General features: G+C 39.9%; 2 protein-coding genes across 5 annotated transcripts; one reads left to right on the top strand and one right to left on the bottom strand.

The window, feature by feature from the left end:
- The first annotated feature begins 6 nt into the window (after nucleotides 1–6).
- pik3r4 (phosphoinositide-3-kinase, regulatory subunit 4) lies at nucleotides 7–16,161 on the top strand. Of its 4 annotated transcripts, none has more exons than XM_057339589.1 (21): nucleotides 7–204; nucleotides 1,074–1,833; nucleotides 1,916–2,049; nucleotides 2,135–2,738; nucleotides 3,179–3,313; nucleotides 3,419–3,640; nucleotides 3,788–3,961; nucleotides 4,055–4,200; nucleotides 4,412–4,615; nucleotides 5,271–5,472; nucleotides 5,578–5,598; nucleotides 6,547–6,644; nucleotides 7,045–7,267; nucleotides 7,364–7,529; nucleotides 9,503–9,667; nucleotides 13,964–14,175; nucleotides 14,304–14,435; nucleotides 15,023–15,123; nucleotides 15,207–15,295; nucleotides 15,374–15,494; nucleotides 15,591–16,161. In XM_057339589.1, exons 2-21 carry the CDS (start codon nucleotides 1,116–1,118, stop codon nucleotides 15,759–15,761), a joined length of 4,038 nt encoding a protein of 1,345 aa, XP_057195572.1. In that variant the 5' UTR covers nucleotides 7–204; nucleotides 1,074–1,115; the 3' UTR covers nucleotides 15,762–16,161. The 4 variants fall into 4 exon arrangements, with proteins under 4 accessions (XP_057195572.1, XP_057195570.1, XP_057195573.1 ...); XM_057339587.1 differs by having other exon boundaries at nucleotides 6,547–6,767; XM_057339590.1 differs by lacking the exon at nucleotides 5,578–5,598.
- Nucleotides 9,876–11,670, bottom strand: LOC130557640 (ictacalcin-like). The gene is made up of 3 exons (XM_057339595.1): nucleotides 11,539–11,670; nucleotides 10,277–10,419; nucleotides 9,876–10,160 (listed from the first exon to the last, which is right to left on the bottom strand). The coding sequence occupies exons 2-3, from the start codon at nucleotides 10,412–10,414 to the stop codon at nucleotides 10,020–10,022; spliced, it is 279 nt and encodes a 92-aa protein (XP_057195578.1). The 5' UTR covers nucleotides 10,415–10,419; nucleotides 11,539–11,670; the 3' UTR covers nucleotides 9,876–10,019.
- Nucleotides 16,162–19,441: the final 3,280 nt, after the last annotated feature.

The following is a 19,441-nucleotide window of genomic DNA, read 5'->3' as shown; positions in this document are numbered from 1 at the left end:
CTCTATTTCATTTCTGATACATAATAACAGACGGAGCTGATCTTTGACGTCAGTGTCTGTATATTGTATCATTTCGTACATTTAGCTAGTATCGCAAAGTATTAACGCGTTTAAAATGTAGAGCGTCTTTTGAGTCCGAGAGAAATTAACAAGCTGACCAGCTAACCTGCTTGATATTTGACAACGCTGGGACCCAAACATCAGGTAAACAACATGTTTATGTTTATGTTAATGCTTCATTATACACATTACATATGTCACTGACAGTTTATATTTAGAGAAAATAACAATAATGCAGTTGCTCTGAGTTTTGGGTGTTATTTTAGCTACTGTTGCTAACAGATATGATGCAGCAATTCATGTCGCATGACACTGTAATGTGATAGAAAGCAGACACCGGACACAACTGATGTATAACATGAATTTGCACGTCTTTTGTAAATAATTACTGGAAAGTCATTTTCAGTAATCATGTAAAAAAAGACTCATAACTGTTACAACCCTTACACAACGAAAATGTGTTTCCCTACATATTAACTGTAAATATATTAAATAATTTTATAATGCTTGTTTGAATAATACATTTATAATTAATATGTAATAATATTACAATTTATTACATAATAATACGCAAGGAAATGCAGCTTTTAAATGAAAAATAGCAGGTAAATAATGTAATGCATTATTTATTATATTGCAAATATTATTTAATATATTGTATTATTTTTCCAGTATATTCCTATATATTTTAGTTTAGTATAGGAAGAATCTTCCCACATAAAAAATACTGTAGTACACTGTGGTAAAATTCCTAGATGCCTAGATAATGTTTTTAAAACTTGCTATAGTAAATAGAAAAGAATTCAGTATTTATTACAGTTTATCAGTTTAATATAGTCATTATGACAGAATTCTTATATATAGTATACTATGGTATGATGCATTTAATATACTACAGTTTACTACAGACTAAAATACTTCATGTGTTTTGATGACAAATATCCAGCCGTCCGGTCATACAAAATAAATTGTGATTTTTCTGTCTCTCTGTCTGTCTATCTAATCTCTATTAGGTAGAGAATTGTCTTGGGGACGACCATCTCTAACCCAGTAAGATGGGGAATCAGCTAGCAGGAATCGCTCCATCACAAATACTCTCAGTGGACAGTTACTTCTCCGACATCCATGATTATGAGTATGACAAAAGCCTGGGCAGTACACGGTTCTTCAAAGTGGCCCGAGCCAAACATAGAGAGGGTTTGGTGGTGGTTAAGGTCTTTGCGATCCAGGACCCCTCCCTGCCCCTGACCAGCTACAAGCAGGAGCTGGAGGAGCTGAAAATCCGACTGCACTCTTGTCAAAACTGTCTTCCTTTTCAAAAAGCCACGCTCACTGAAAAAGCAGCCATTCTATTTCGCCAGTACGTACGTGATAACTTGTACGACCGCATCAGTACGCGTCCATTCCTCAACAACGTGGAGAAGAAGTGGATCGCCTTCCAGATCCTCAATGCTGTGGATCAGGCCCATAAATCCGGTGTGCGTCACGGCGACATTAAAACCGAGAACGTGATGGTGACAAGCTGGAACTGGGTGCTGCTTACGGACTTTGCTAGTTTTAAACCCACGTACTTGCCCGAGGACAACCCTGCAGATTTCAACTACTTCTTCGACACGTCCAGGAGGAGGACGTGCTACATCGCTCCGGAAAGATTTGTGGATGGCAGCATGTTTGCTACAGAAAGTGACCAGACAACTCCGCTCGTGGATCTCTCCAGCAATAGCCAGAGGACCAGAGGAGAGCTCAAGCAGCCCATGGACATCTTCTCAGCTGGTATAAATGTTGTCACGGTGGTCGTGGAATATAAAGGGACATCTGATTCGGCATTGACGTTTTTGCATTCGTTCTTTTTCAGGATGTGTGATCGCAGAGCTGTTCACAGAAGGCGTTCCACTCTTCGATCTCTCACAGTTGCTGGCTTACCGTAACGGACATTTCCAAACCGAACAAGTGCTGATGAAAATTGAGGATCGAAGTATAAGAGAGCTGGTACAATTTCTTAACATTCCTTTTTGTAGATGTTTAGCATGCGTTTACCTAAACTCATACTTACTTACGTCCTTTGAATCTCTAGGTGGTGCAAATGGTACAGCGAGAACCAGAAAAACGTCTGACGGCCGAAGAATACCTGAAACATCAGCGAGGCAAAGCTTTCCCAGAAATCTTTTACACCTTCCTCCAACCCTACATGGCCCAGTTTGCCAAGGAGGCCTTCCAGTCCGCTGACGAAAGGGTGCTGGTGATCCGTAAGAACCTGGAGAACATTCTGAACAACCTGTGCGGGCACGCTGGAAAATCCGAAAAGCAGGAGAAGGCATCTGAGGAGCTTAGTTCTTCCAAGGAGCAGGGTCTGGTGGTGCTGGTGTCGGTGATCACTTCCTGTCTCCAGACGCTGCGCTTTTGCGATTCCAAGCTGGCGGCACTGGAGCTGATACTGCATCTGGCAGGTCGGCTGAATGTGGCGATACTGCTGGACAGAATCACGCCGTACCTGCTGCACTTCTGCAACGACTCCATGCCCCGCGTCAGGGCTGAAGCCGTGCGCACGCTGACCAAGGTGCTCGCGCTGGTCAAGGAGGTTCCTCGGAACGACGTTAATATCTACCCGGAATACATCTTGCCTGGGATCGCACACTTGGCCCAAGATGAAGCCACGATTGTCAGACTTGCTTATGCAGGTAAAATAGAAGGAATTGTTTGTGTGATAAAGTGACAATTCTGTCATCATTTTGTCACCCTTTTGTCATTTCAAACCTGGATGACTTTATTACCAACATTCCTCCAAATATCTTCTTTCGTGTTCTGTAAAAGAAAGAACGTCACGCAGGTTTGAAAGGACAAGATGGTGAACATTCTAAGTCAAATGAAGCCCATTTACTTTTTTAAAAAAGGTGAAGGCACCTTTTTAGTCGATGTCCTCATCAATCCATATTTTTCTTCTACTTACTCTATCTGCCATCATTTTACTTTGTAATGCCCACTTTTCACAATCTATTGTAAAATGGTGTCAGTAAGGAAATTGGGTTGCAAAAGCATGTTTCATGTTGATTTCAACATGAAAGATAAAAACATGATGATGGTAATGAATGATTGACCTTATGTCTTGTGGTTTCTATAGAAAACATAGCTCACTTAGCTGAGACAGCTCTGCGTTTTCTGGAGCTGGTGCAAGAGAACAACTTGAGCTCCGAACAAGACTTAAATGGAGAAGACACAGAAGAAACTCTTCACCCTAATGAAAACTACGATTCAGGTAAATATTGGTTCTTTCATGGTCTCCCGATGTCCGACTCTTCTTCAAACTCCATTAATAACTGAGGTTCAGTCGTTGTGGAGATTATTCATCTCTTGTCTGTAGAGTTGCAGGCACTACATGAGATGGTTCAGCAGAAGGTTGTGACTTTACTGAGCGATCCAGAGAACATCGTCAAACAGACGCTGATGGAGAACGGCATCACGCGCCTCTGCGTGTTCTTCGGCCGGCAGAAGGCCAACGACGTGCTCCTCTCCCACATGATCACCTTCCTCAACGACAAAAATGACTGGCACCTCCGTGGGGCTTTCTTCGACAGCATAGTGGGTAAGTTGCCATCGCGTTGTGGCAACGTTCCTGCAATTAATCTTCCATAATTTCCTTTGAATCATGCTAGAACCGTGCTGTAAGCTACATGAACAAGTCGGAAACATACGCTTGCAGCCTAGTAGCCAGATATTCTCCTCCCTGCAGGTGTAGCCGCATATGTGGGCTGGCAGAGTTCCTCCATCCTGAAGCCTCTTCTGCAGCAGGGCCTGAGTGATGTTGAGGAGTTTGTCATTTATAAAGCTCTCAACGCTCTTACTTGCATGTGTCAACTGGGATTGCTGCAGAAACCTCACATCTACGAGTTTGTCAGTGATATCGGTGAGAGAAATGCTCTTGTCTTGTATTTCTACAGTGTATGCAGTAGGCTTTGTAAATCTATTGTGTGTTCATTACAATGTTACTATCCCAAAGCTCCTTTCTCGTGTCACCCCAATCTGTGGATCCGCTATGGAGCTGTGGGTTTCATCACTGTGGTCGCTCAGCATCTAAACATCGCTGACGTCTACTGCAAACTCATGCCCCATCTCAGTCCCTTCATCACCCAGCCTATTATACAGGTGAGAAAACATCATTCTTCAATTTTCAGCCTTTACAGACCTGGGGACCGCCAGCTGTGGAATCCCGTGATAATCATTTTCTTTCTCAAGAACTCAATATTTATTGAAGGACATTCACCGTAGTGTTTGGAGGAAGATTTTAATTCGGTTGAATCTTTATTTAGTCTTATTCGGTCTTTATCGAAGTCACGCTTTTTCTTGATATCGGCAGATTGATAAAGAGATCGTGCTGCTCAGCGTGCTGAAAGAGCCAGTGAGTCGTTCCATCTTCGACTACGCACTGCGTTCCAAAGACATCGGCAGCCTCTTCCGACACCTGCTGCTCCGGCAAAAAAAACGCAACGGCTCCATCCCAGAATGCCCCATTCCAGAGGACCCTGCGATCGCTCAGCTACTTAAGAAACTTCTCTCACAGGTGTTAGAAAACCTTCCTACATTTTCTGCTCTGCTGTAGTTATAATTCATGTATACTTGTAAATGTACACGGCTACTTAAAAGGTTACTTGGCATTAGACAAACAAAATTATTATCGTGCATTAAAATGAGTAACATTTATTTATTAAAGTAAAGATAAAGTATTTGAATTTATTAATTGCATCTTGAAGAAATGATGTACAGCAATTATGCAAGCATAGCATTCTTGTGGTAGCATCCCTTGTTGTTTCAGGAATTCCACATATCGAGCAGCCATAAGCCTAACCCTAACCTAGGGATACAATAGTTGATCCAAAAATAAAATCCTGTCATCATTTATTCAACCTGTATGACTTCCTTCCTTCCGCAGAACACAAAAGAAGATATTTTGAAGAATGTTGGTAACAGGCCTCCATTCGCTTGCATTGGTTGCATTGTGTCCATACAATAGAAGTGCTGTTCGGTTACCAACTTTCTTCAAAATATCTTCTTTTGTGTTCAGTGGAAGGAAGAAAGTCATACAGGTTTGAAAAGACAAGAGGGTGAGTAAACGATGACAAAATTTTCATTTTTGGGTGACCTATCCCTTTAACCCGAAGATGTTGAGCCAGGATACCAATGATCACATTAAGCTCTAATCACGTGATCTCTTTCAGGGAATGACAGAAGCTGAGGAGGACAAGCTGTTGGCTCTCAAAGATTTCATGCTCAAGTCCAACAAGGCCAAAGCCAACATCATAGACCAGAGTCACCTGAATGAGGGTGTTCACAGCGGCATTATTGATCTCGGAACGCTGGGCATCACCGGTCGACAGGTGGACCTTATCAAACCCAAGCAGGAGTCAGAAGACAAAAGAGGTGTGCTGCACGCTGGTGTTATCACAGTACTTTAGTTAATTAAGCCCACTCATTCCATTGGTTTACCATTGAAATTAATGCCATATATTTTTTATTTGTGTACAGATTTCATCAATACTGTCTCTGGTATATTGCTAGTTCTTGAGCTGTGTTTGGTGTTACGTTTAAATCTTACACCTTGACTAACTCAGACCTTTCTCAGTTTTGTCAGAACTGAGAATTCACAATTTGGTAGCTGACAAATATACTGTAAATGTGTCCTATGGTGTGGCAGGAGATATGTAGAAAACACTAACAATGAAGAACATCTCTTTTATGCTATTATGTATATAAGTAGTCGTCATATAAAATAATATATTATTTAAAGTTTGTTTTCTAAATTTGTGCTATGTCACTCCATAGGACGCATGTATGGTATATTTGTCAACTACCCAATAATATAAACATTTCACACACAATAATACTAATAATGCTTTTTGTTGCAGTCGGTTTGTTACAAATTTATAGATGTGTCGTTTTCGCGTGTGTGACAAATGAATTCATTTAAATGCTTATGAATCCAAAATCTGCAGAATTTTTCCAGGAGCTTCCATTCATTTTTTCCCAGACTTCACTGGAATTCTAAGGCATAATGGGCAATAAAGACGCACGGATATGAGATATTACACGTTTTTAAAATGTCATTTTATATTTATTAACGTTTTGGCAAAATTTCACAAACATAGTAAATTGTGAACCAATGTGCATCTTTATAACTGCATGGGCAGCAAAACTGTGGGGGGTTTGCTTTGTACAAAAAGTGAGATATTATTCGGTGAGATTAAATTTTGTTTGGGAAATAACATTTCATTTTTTGCTTTGCTACTATTTCCAGTTAACTAATATTAACTATAATAATATGAACTAATATAATTTGTGTTTAATATTGGGTTAAATAACAATGCACAGACTGAAAAAATTAATTGCCTGACTTTTTCCATGTGCCAGTCTACTTGTTATTATTTTAATGGAGCATTAAACAAAGTTTCTTGTGTCTTAGATCGGCTTTTAAAATGGATTCCTTTTCCCCTTCAGCTCGCAAACATACGAAACAGGATTCTAACTTGAACGAAGAATGGAAGAGCATGTTTGGTTCTCTGGACCCGCCCAGCTCCACCCCGACTCCTCCGACGGTACCTAATGTTCTAGTTCCGAGCAGTGGTGGGGAACCCAACGGAACTCTGGCTGGAGAGTGCCTGCTATCTGAGAGTTCCTCACAGACTCTTATCCTCCCTCATGTTTCATTCTCAGCCCAGGTCCACCACTGAGCCGACAGTGTGCTATCCATCCCCCCTTCCTTTTATCTCTGTCCTGCACTCTCCTCCTTCTCCCTTTTTGCCATCTTTTAACATCTTTCATTTCATGCAACACCTGTGTTACTGTGCATTTGCCTGTAATGCATTCAAGTGCAGTCAGTAGCATCTTAAACCTTTCAGCCGTATTAGTTACCCGATATGCTGTATTTGCCTTAAAAATGGCATGTGCTTCAACAATCGGGATTTTAACTTTTAACTTCCTTTTCACTCTCAAAAGGTGCCCGAGAGCGGAGCCGTGCAGCCCAGAAAAGCCACAGCACTCCCCACTATTCAGGTGGTGCAGTCCGTAACCGGAACGTCGACGTATCAACGGCGCATCACCACATGCAAGGCAGAGCTGCAGCAGCTAGTGCAGCAAAAGAGAGAGCAATGCAACGCCGAGCGCATGGCCAAACAGATGATGGAAAGTGCAGAGTGGGAAAGCAGACCTCCGTTGCCAGGTAGAGCTGTCAAATTGTTCACCCTTTGTCCAACGGTTTGTTTTTTGCTGTTGTGTCTGTAAGAATAGCTTTTCATTTTTTCTACGGTGATTCCAGGGTGGCATCCAAAAGGTCTACTAGTGGCCCATCTTCACGAGCACAAAGCCGCTGTGAACCGAATCAGAGTCTCAGACGAACACTCCATTTTTGCTACATGCTCAAATGATGGAACTGTTAAAATCTGGGACAGCCAGAAAATGGAGGGCAAGACGACCACCACAAGGTTAGTTAGAGTATGTCTTACAAACACTCTTTTCTAAGTTGTTTTATTTTACTGTTATATAGTGCTGCAAGATATGTAGAAATGATCACAACTGCTCATAACGCAATGGTTTTTAGTAACTAAATGATTGTTATTACATTTGAAAAAGTTTCGTATAGTCACCGTTTTAGGTCAATGCAGACAGCAGAGAAATTGGCGAGACTGAGAGTGATGCTTTATATTTCCTAAATGAATGTGAAACATTGCTGGTTAAAGCATTTTCTGTTTAAATATATTTTAAAATAACCTAATTCAGGAGGTTTTAATGTTTAAAAAGCATTAGACCCCCCAGTATGATCAACCTCGTGTGAGGAGCTCCCTTCCTAAAATTGACACGGCATCTTTTATAAACACCCTATTTCTAATCTGAAAAATTAATATTCTAAATCTTAAATTAGTTTTTATCAAGTTACATTATTATTTTTTTATTTTCATTATTGTAATGTATGGTTAAATGTATTCATTATATATTTATGTAACGAAGGTATTTGATTTTAATTGAATTGTATTTAAATGATTTTTTTTACTTTACTTGAATGTTATCTTTAAACAAACCATTTAGAATTACAAGGTTCTATCTGACATTTTTGTCAAAATTGAGTTATTCACATTATCTTATTCTGTGACAACTTATTTACATTATGCCATGTCTGTTTTTTTAAATGTGTACATTTGGGCCTTTTTTTAAGAAAGCAAAAAGGTTCTATGTACAAAATCGAATTATAATTTGGTTCTATATGGTTCTACCTGCGAGCCAATCGGCACTTTGAATGCACACAAAAGGACCAATCAGGATCAGCTTTCTTTGTCATGGGAAATATCTGAGGAAACAGTTCAACACAAAACAATGTTTAAACGAAAGCTCAAGGTTGACTGTTTTATTGATACTCTTGTCAAGGAGAGCAGCTCAAACTACAGTATTTCTTCTGTTTTAATTTAGGTTTTGTTAAGGAGTTTATTTTGAACTCTCATAATGCGATCAATGCCTACATTTTACTATGTAAAAAGTCAACAGTCTTAATTACAACATTAAACATTATAAGAATTAATTTGACCAGTCCCACCTTCTATGGATTAAAGTCCAGGAGCTGCTTTCCGTCTAAACCAACGGAAACGGAATAGTTCCTGCAATAATGCGTTGAATTACCCACCATAAACCTACCTAAAACGAACATCTGCACTGGATAAAACATTTAGTTCTGCCTTTTTTGCTTAACTTGAACAAGAAAAAAATATGCGTCCATAAATATGAAATAAATGTCATAAAAGCCATGTAAATGTAACTTTTTTTTATACACGTCAACACATTATCAACACTAATTTCTTGTTTTAACACAAATTATAAGTAAATTGTTTGTGTTGCTTGAAAATGTATTGCTTTAATGAATGTTTTGCAGATAGAACCTTATAATTCCAAACTGAAAGTGATTTTTCAGAATCAGATGGTTCTGTCTGCGTTTGACCTGTTCCAAAAATGCCCATTTACAAAGTTCAGACAATGTTGATATTGTACGTTTACATTTAGGGTCTCTGTCTGTCTACTGTATGAAAGAGATTTGTTCCCCATGTCATTTTTGCTATATTAACTGCAAAAACTTTGAAGCTCAATATCTCAAAACTACTCAGAACGCAGATAGAACCTTATAATTCCTAGGCGATTTTTGTTATTTGAATCACATTTTCATTTGAATCTACAGCTCTTTGTTAATTTACTTATTTATTTAACCTTATTTATTTCATTCTCTAGTCTAGACCTTTCCATGGACGCCAGTTTGAAAACCTCTAGTCTAAATTGTCGTTCTGCATAATGTAAATTGCTTTATTTAGCAAGTGACGGCTTGTTGCATTTTAATCAATATCATGCAGCCCTACTGATATAGAACCAGTGATGTTGACTGAAAATGTTACCAATAAACACCACATTATCTGTTCAGGTCTGTGCTGACTTATTCTCGGATTGGAGGCTTTGTGAAAACGTTGACCTTTTGCCAGGGGTCACATTACCTGGCTGTGGCATCAGACAATGGTTCCATCCAGCTTCTCGCAGTTGAGGCAAACAAGCCCCCCAAATCGCCCAAAGTCCAGTCCTGTCAGACCAGGTGTGTGCAGGTCATATTAACAACTAACCCCACTTGTACCAACCTCAATTCCAAATATGTCAGCACCGTGTAGATGTAAACAAAAAATATAACCAATGATTGGATTCTTTTATCCGTCAATCATCTTTTCTGGAATTGAAGTTGAACCTTTTAGGATTTGTTTGTGTGCTGCTAAATAACAGGAAATAAGTAAGTCAAGACAATAAGCTTGTGAGAAATTCAATCTTTATTGATACATCGTCACCAGTAACAAACGCAGTTTGCTCATCAGAGTATTACTTAAACAGAACTTGTATGAAATCAGTGTAAGCAAGCATAATGCTATTGTGATTCATGAATCATTTTCTCTGAATCACTTTTTACCCAACTGCTCATTACAAATCATAGTAATGCAGGCGACCAAAGTGGCATACTCCTGAAAGTCCACACTGCCACTACCATCTGCATCCAGATCCTTAAAGATCTTGTCGATAGCTGCCTTGTCATCTGCTTTCTTTAACAAACAGAAAATTGTCATCAGTTGTGAATTTCACTTGTTAAGACAGCACGAGCGTACAGAAACTGTTCAAAGAAAATGTTCAAAAGAAACAGGTTCTTGTTGCCTCTTACCCCCAAGACATCACCCAGCTCTGCATTGAGCAGGTCCTTGAGCTCGGCTTTGGTCAGAGTGGTCTTGTCTCCCTCCTTTCCAGAGTGTTTATGAAAGCAGGAAATCATCAGTGCCATGGCTTTCTGAATTTGAGACATGTTGACTAAGAAAACAAAGAGAGGTAATTCATCTACTGTATTTAGTGTTGACAGTTAGTAGAGGATATTGAAATTGTCACACCCACTATCAGCTTTGTATACAGAACAGGTTACACATCCATTGTGCACTGGGAGTCAGAAGAAATTAATTTACATGAACAAGTGAATTTTGGCCAACGCCCTGAGCACACCTCCGCTGTCAACTGTTTGTGAACAAACTCATTTCTATCTGAATACTTGTCAGGACACGAGATCAGCAAAGCATGCTTGTAACCAAACAGTTCTTGGCTTCCATTGAATACCATAATAGGAAAACATGACAATGGCAGTCGAAAGTTTGCTTTCTAACATTCTTTAAAATATCTTCTTTTGTGTTCAACAGAACAAAAAAACGATAAAGCGAATTTCCCTACTATAGCAGTCAATGATGTCCAAGAAGTGTTTGGTTACCAGCATTCGTCCAAGTATCTTTCTCTGTGTCCATCAGAACAAAGACATTTGTACAGATTTGGATGAAGACAGCATTTATCATTTTTGGGTGAACTGTTCCTTTAAGTAACCAAATAGAAGTTTGTCTTAAAAACTATTTTCATATAGATTAAAGGATAATAACAAACTTAGGCCCGGTTTCATAGACAAGGCTTAGCCTAAGTCAGGACTATACCTTAGTTAATTTAGGCTATTTAAATTGCTTTTATTAAAATGCCTTAGAAACAACATAACCAATGTGCATCTCGAGACAAAACAATGGCACTGCGATATTTTAAGATATGTCAGGGCAAGATATTTTCAGTTAAGACGGCTCAAAGTTCCTTTTAGTCTGGGACTAGCCTTAAGCCTTGTCTGTGAAACCGGGGCTTAGTGTTCTAAAACTTTTGAAGCCCTCCACTTGAAATTTAACCAAACATCACAATTCTGAAAGTAGAAATCAAGGACTTTGCGCAGCCAATGATTTACATCGGTTGTAGTGCAGATGTAGTGCAATACTGAGATCAGTTGAGGATTGAATGCTTCACTGTGAAGCAGGTAGTAATTGAGTTTAGCCCATTAAAACCTGCACCAATGTGCTGTATTGTACCTAAAATAGTTCTGTTAGTACCAAACCCCACCTGACATTTACTCACCTCAGATTTCTGTAGAGTTCCCAAGCAAGCAAAGAAGGAAGCAAGAGTGATGTTGAGGCTGGAGAGACAGACCTTTTTATATGCAGAGAATGGCACACCCTCATCTCATCTGGTTGTTTGTTATATAATGATCTATTGTCCATGTGAAATCTCATTCGGCTGGTTGATCCAGTTTCTAAATGCAGAAGCTAACAGCTAGGTACACATGGGCAAATGTATAGCAACCACCACTCCAGCGAGATTGAAGTTAGCAAGGGTTTTGGTTGACTGACTTGTGGATGTTGCACTCTCATGACAAATCATTTAGCAATGCAACGTTTTTATCAGTGCACTCTTAAAAAAGGTGCTTCAAGTTTTCAAATGATTTGTCATGTGTACAGATGCCGGTGACAAAATGTTCGATGCATTGAAATATATTCCTAACAATACAGGGCTTGCATTGACATGCAACACGTATAACAATCAGCTGTGGGTGCCGATGAGGTGATACTAAGAGGTAATAGATATATAGTTGTGAATATTATATAATGTATCAGAATTGGAAATATTTAACCGTCGAGTGCCAAAAGCGATGTGATGTGTGTTGTATCTGGTCACAGAAGATATACAGGAATACTAAACAGAACAAAAAAGATAAATGTGCCAGTTTACATTGCATTGATCTGGGGCCGGTTGTCTGTAATGCTGACATTTACAGTCTCTTAAAATAGAGAACATTATGGGATGAAATGTCATTTTTGACGGCTCTAGAAAGAACCGCCCTTGCGCGCCTCCGTGTGTGTATATCTGCCTGTGTTGTGCACGTCAAAATAAAATCATCTTTTTATTTCATTGGCGGTTGGCAGTAAAGTGAAATCACCCATATTATATGTCATTTATTATTGCGTTAATTAGGCTGTATTGTTTTCAATCAGCATTTGTTTATTAATCTAACTGGAAATATGTTATTCATGATAGGTCGTATTCTATTTAATAAAAACATTTTTTACAGTTATTATGTGAGGTAAATTAAGTCTAAATCAAGAATGTTTGATCAAAAAAGCCACTCCTCAAGAAAGGCCACAGGCCGTCACGACTGAGCTGTGCCAAAACACACCTTGAAGATTCTGAGGCCCCATGGAAAAAGGTGTTACGGTCGGATGAGACTAAAATGAAATGATTTGGCCTCAACACTAAACGATATGTCTGGCGCAAATCCAATACAGCTCACCATCCAAAAAACACCATTCCTACCGTAAAGCACGGAGGTGGTAATGTCCTGTTATGGGGGTGTTTCTCTGCATCAGGGACTGGAGCACTTGTCGGGATAGAGGGGAAAATGGATGGTGCAAAATACCGTCAAATTGTTGAGGAAAATCTACCGCCCTCTGCCAGAAAGTTGTCTATGGGAAGAAGGTTTATCTTCCGACATGACAACGACCCAAAGCACACAGCAAAACTGACCACAAAGTGGTTAAAGGAGAAACAGGCCAATGTCCTTGCACGGCCTAGTCGAAGCCCAGACTTGAACCCCATTGAAAATCTGTGGAATGACTTGAAGACCACAAAAGGTCACCATCAAATTGAACTGAACTTGAGCAGTTCTGCAAAGAAGAGTGGGCAAATATTGCAAAGTCTAGATGTGCAAAGTTAGAGACATATCCCAACAGACTAAAGGCTGTAATTAAAGCAAAAGGTGGTTCAACAAATACTGACACGAGGGCGTGATCCTTCATCCAACTCAGTGATTCTTGTTTTTGAGTTTTTCTGACATGTTGGTGTTATGTCTTTCTCTTGGATGTTATAGTAAATACAAAATGTGATTATTTTGAAGGGGGTGATTCTTTTCTCTATCCACTGTAAGAAAGAACTTGCGAATGGCTGGTGTAACCCTACCCAGGTCTTAATCACAGTTTCTCCATTGTGAGGATGTGCTTTATATGTGAGTTGTGGAGAAGAGCCACAGAGCAGTAGAGAGGAAACAATGCTTGGGGAGAAAGGGAGGGGCATCATGTCATAAAGAAATAATGGGCGAGGATGAATGGTAGCCAAACAACACAAGAACCACAAAGTGAAGGAATTCAAGAAAACCAGTATTTCAGGAACTGTGACAATTGATAAGTGGAGTTTTCCTGAGTTGGAAAGTGGGTTGTTGAGCAGATGTATACTGTATTCAGTACAGTACTTTAACAGTATACTATATTCAAACTTCAGACTGAATTGTATTTCTTTACGTCTCAGTTGTGCATGTTGTGCACATCTGATTTCTACTAAATGCTGTTTTCATTTTTATAGCAGCAAAGAACTCAAGACTCGAACCTTCTGTTTGTTTGACAGACAGTAATTTGCAACAGTTCCAACCTATGAAGAGAAACATGAAACCTTTGGGTGTGTTTGAATGTTTGATTCAGGTGTTCAGGTAACTGAGCCGTTGTGTCTCTTTCAGGTTTTTGGATCTGAAGGATGAGGGCTGTGTGGTGGACGTTCACCACTTTAACTCCGGGGCGCAGACGGTGCTGGCCTACGCCACCGTGAATGGTTTCTTGGTGGGTTGGGACCTCCGCAGCAACAGCAATGCCTGGACCCTCCGTCACGACCTGCGTCTGGGACTCATAACGTCCTTCGCTGTTGACATGCACCAGTGTTGGTTGTGTGTGGGTGAGTCCGCTTCGCTTCAGAAAGGAAAATATGTTGTATGTCACTTTAAGGAAACTGTAAGATTTGATAAACTTCTAAATGAATCCATTTAAGCTTGACAGAGCTTTTTTTGTTTTTGCCCCTTAAAGGCACAAGCAATGGCACTATGGCATGCTGGGATATGCGCTTTCAGCTACCGATTTCCAGCCACTCCCATCCAGCCCGAGCTCGAATCAGACGCCTGCTCATGCATCCACTCTATCAGTCTTCCGTCATCGCAGGCGAGTCACCTTCTGTTCTTTAAATCAAACGGAACTTTATCAAATTCCCCTGTTTAATTCTGCTGGGTTTTATACATAGAGCAGCTTTACACCATATACTAAAGCTGACAAGATTAAGATTTCTCACAATAAATATAGATGTGGAGATTTTAGCGGCATCTAGTGGTGAGCTTGCTAATTGCAACCAATGGCTCACTCCAACCCTCACCCCTCCCTTTTGAAGCACTACGGTGGCTGACACAGAACTAAGATGTCGTCACGTTTTTGCTGCTTTACCAAAGGAGATAACGTATTTACAAAACGTGCTCTGAAGAGCAGTTTGTCCGTTTAGGGCTACTGTAGAAACGGTGAATTCCACGTTAGGGGTGTATGTAGATAGAAATAGGTCATTCTAAGGTAATAAAAACATGATGCTTCATTATGTCAGGTCTTTATACACCTCTGAAGACATAGTGATGTATATTATATTGCATTTCTGTCAATAGATCCTCCAAAAAAATTACACACTGGACCTTTAAATGAATAAATGTACAGTGATATCCAATCACACAGTGTGTGATCGTAAAAACGTTTTCTTGTCTCTTCAGCTGTGCAAGGTAACAATGAGGTGTCCATGTGGGACATGGAGACAGGAGACAGGAAGTTTACGCTGTGGGCCAGCTCCACCCCACCGCTTTCAGAGATGCAGGTATGTTGTCACCTTCTCCATAAAAAACCCCATTCAGAGACCCCTACCTGATCTGATGCATCTGCATCTGTTGCGTCTTACAGCCATCTCCTCACAGTGTGAATGGGATATACTGCAGTCCTGCAGATGGAAACCCTCTGTTACTGACAGCTGGATCTGACATGAGAATCAGGTGTGCTTTATTAGCGAATCAAATCACTGTTGGATCATTTAGTATGAAGGATAAATAGTATATATTCTTTTTCTACAGGTTTTGGGATCTGGCCTACCCGGAGAGGTCGTACATTGTCGCCGGTGGTGCGAATGACTCTCTTCATTGTCCTTCTGTGTTTTACAACCGCAAGATCATCGAGGGGACAGAAGTAGTACAGGTTTGAAGCTACTTCCTTTTTCTTCTTGTTTTGTTCATTTCACATTGAAATGTTCAGTGGATATTTATGTATACCTGTCTCCCATAACCTCACCAGGAAATTCACAGCAAGCAGAAGAGCGGATCCACCGAAGACGCACCTCGCCGCGGCCCTGAGTCCCTCCCCGTGGGCCATCATGACATCATCACTGACATCGCTACTTTCCAGACCACCCAGGGCTTCATAGTCACGTCCTCTAGAGATGGTATTGTCAAAGTCTGGAAATGAGACGCGTGCCGTGCCCTTTGTATGTACGTCCGAACAAGTTCAATGTAAAGTTAAATATGCCAATTAATATAATTTTGTCTGAAAATAAAATACATTTTAAAAAGAAACTAAGCAATGTATCCTGCACCTGTAGTGAGACACAGTATAAATGTTGTTTCTGCACATGTACACACATGTAGCTTCGGAATGAGAGACATGCAAAGTATGGGACTGAAACTTTCGCTGTAAGCGCCGTTATAGGAATGCATACGTTAAAATAATGCACAAAAATAAAAATACACTGAAGTGATCAGAGTTTTTATTGTTGAATGCCAGTTTAGTACATGACATTACATATATCCAATAAATCCACTTGTACAAAGTAACCAAGAGATTAAAATGAAAACAGAATAATAATCAATATTCGGAAAACTGTTTTTGATTTGTTAATCATCTTTTCTGGAATTTAAGTTGTGTGTTCCTGAATGTACGAACCAGTGAGTAAAGACAGAAAGCCTATAAGGAATTCAATCTTTATTGAAACCTCACCAGCAACATGAATGTAATAAACAGAACTTATATGCAATTAGATCATTCTTTAGCAATGGCGCCGAGAAAAGTGAAGAACTCTAGAATGTCCACTGTGCCATTACAATCTTCATCCGGGGCCTCAAAGAGATGCTTCATAAATTGATTATCGTCCTTTAACAAACAGAAAGTTTCAATTATCAAGTCAGCATGAATGCACAAAAACCTAACTCTTAAGGACATTTCATGCAAAAATGATCTGTTTTAAAAGAAAATGTTCAAAAGAAACAGTTTCTCATTGGCTCTCACTGTAAAGACACCATCCAGCTGTGCATTGAGCAGATCCTTGAGCTCGCCTTTGGTCAGAGTGGTCTTGTCTTTAAAGGTTGTAATCATCAGTTTCATCATGGCGTCAAAAAAGTTCAGACATGATGACTAACAAAACGAGAAGAGGGAATTCATCTTCTGTATTTTGTCTGTACAGTTAGTAGAGGAGATTGAAACTTTGTATACAGAACGGGTTACACATCCATTGTGCACTGGGAGTCAGACGTATGGGATGGATGGATGAAATGAATTTACATGAACAAGTGAATTATGGCCCACACCCTACGTCATGTAGTGATCGCTGCAGCCCAGAGAACTGCAGGTGGGAGGAGTTAACGCACAAACGGCAAGTAGGAGGAGCTTAGGCGCAAGTAGGCTGGATTTCACTCGGTGATTGAGAATGGCAGGAGGTCGAGACAGTAATGAGAACTTTTTCATTAAAATTACATTTTCATTGTAGTTTGAAGTTTTGTTTTATCACAATCTGTCAAAATGCATCAAATGAATATACAATAAAACGAAGCGAAAAGTTTTTTATGGACAAAACACGTTTTAGTCCACCGGAAGTTCAATGCAACGTGGCCAGAATGGCATAATAAAAATTTCAACAAATAGACACTCAGCAACGTAAATGTATTTACATTGATATAAAAATAATAATTATGCATATTCTTGTATTTTAATTTCAGAAACCACCAATTATTAAAATGATCATTCGTTCTGACATTTTGTGCTACCATCAGATTGTGCTGCCCTTTCAAGTGAGTTAGGTTTAGGGTTCCGGGAGGGGTTAGTCTTGTATTTTTTTTATACAAAATACAAAAGCGTCCCGCCACCAACTGTTAAATGTGGATATTGAGGTTTGTCCAGCAGGGGGCAGTAACGCATTGTGTATGGGGCGGTGTAAAAGGCTGTGAAGAAGCCTACTCTCAATAAAATGACCATCGAGAATTATGGCCTTCTCCGAGTCTTCTTTTTGTTAGTATCCCAAGATACTACAACACACAACATTAAATTAACCAATCAAAATCCTCTGGAGGTTTGTATAGACCACTTTAGTGGTCTTAAATCCCACCCACTTGTGGCTGACCCGCCAATCTGCAGCTGGCTCCAAACTCCCCTGAGCGCTCAATTCTCCACTGGGGGGCAGTTGAGAGCTCGAGTTACCGTTACAACTGTGTCGCCTCCAGAGTGGCCCGGATTCACGAAACTGTTCTTAAAGGACTCATCGGATGAGAACTTTCAACAAGTTGGTATGATTCATTAGGGTCTTCATGAAATGTCTGGAACATAATTTGCTTAAAAACACTCAATGGATGTGTAAACAAAACCGTTTTTGCCTCGTCAAAACAGCTATGCTCACAGCAACCCGTTTTGGTCTCTTAAATGATAATGAGTTACAGCGCACCCCACCCCCTTCCGTGTCAACACAACACACGTGTAGTACTGCCATGGCAATGGTTTAGCTAAATTATGTTTCCAGGGGCCGGTTGCATAAACTGCTTAGACTAGTCTTAGAAGTTAGTTATCTCATTTTTTTCATCAAGATTGGTCATAACTCCTTTAAATCAGTTACATAAAAAGGTAGATTAGGCGATTACTAGGTAGATTACTTAGAAAAGTAAGACCGATTAGTCCTAACTAATTGCTAGTCAGTGAGACTAGTTGTTAAGACGCAGTCTTAACTTAGCGGCTAGGTTTATGCAACTGGACCCAGAACTCCTCTGCGGTTAGTTTCGTTTTAAACGTCTCAAATCATTAGTCCCGAGACTAAAAAATCCGTCACAGCAAACAGAGCATCCTAATGCGCTCACGTTGTGCGTGTATGCTTGCCCACGGAATGGGCACCTGCAGATCTTAGCAGAATTACGTGGATTTTTGCGCTTGTCCTTGACAAGTTATAACGTTACACACACAACGTGAGAGCATAACTAGTGTGCTGTGACAGATTTTTAGCCTAAGGACGAATGATTTTAGACTTTAAAACGTAACTAACCGCAGTGTTCCCCCTGTTCATTAGCTAAACAAACAGCTTGCCGCAGCTAAACTTATTAACGCACATAATGTATTAACATTCATACAGCTAAAGTCCAAGTGCCCATTTGCCAAATAACATATAAATATAGAGTAAGCTTAACACTGGCTTTAAATGTTCTATTTAGCCCGTGACTGACTTAGCTCCTTTCGCTATCATATGCTAACGTTATCCTCCTATATATACTGTACATTTACGTCAATTCAGACTGTTGATAAATATTACTTACATCGGCAGTTTTGTCTCGTTCAGTTGGTCTCGATTCCTCTTGAGGAACAACTAAGAAGTTAATCCTGCTTGTACTGTCCCAGGTTGAAAAAGCACTGTTTTTTGTGATTCAAGTGAAGTGATTCACACAGACAAGCAGATTTTTACTCATGGTTTCTGGGGGATTTCCACTAAAAATAAAATAAATCCACTCCTGTCTCTTCCGAGGTTAGGAGGTTGTGCAGTGACTACATTGCATGTTGTCCACGAACTTTAGCCATGGCCTCACGTACACCTCTGTCGCTTGTGAAAACAACAATGGCGGCAGCGCCGTGGGTGGAATTGTGTAGATTAAGCGGAGGTAATTATAATAAGATCCTGCTTTTACGTCACAACAGGAGCGAAATCTGAACGGCTCGATTTCTCACATGCTTGCAGGGAAATGCTCATCAAAACAAACTTACTGGGATCTTGTTTTTCACGTTTTCTGGGTTTTCTGAGTCTTATACTAGTTATCATGTATTTTACCATTTATGTACTACGTTGTATCTGGCCTACTGTAAAAAAGGCTATAAAACTTTTTTTCGTTCATATGAAACTTAAC

The sequence above is a fragment of the Triplophysa rosa genome, linkage group LG8, assembly GCF_024868665.1.
Source record: "Triplophysa rosa linkage group LG8, Trosa_1v2, whole genome shotgun sequence".
In the NCBI taxonomy this organism is placed as follows: domain Eukaryota; kingdom Metazoa; phylum Chordata; class Actinopteri; order Cypriniformes; family Nemacheilidae; genus Triplophysa; species Triplophysa rosa.
Note: the sequence above shows the minus strand (reverse complement) of the source record. Positions and strands in the feature narration are given on the sequence as shown.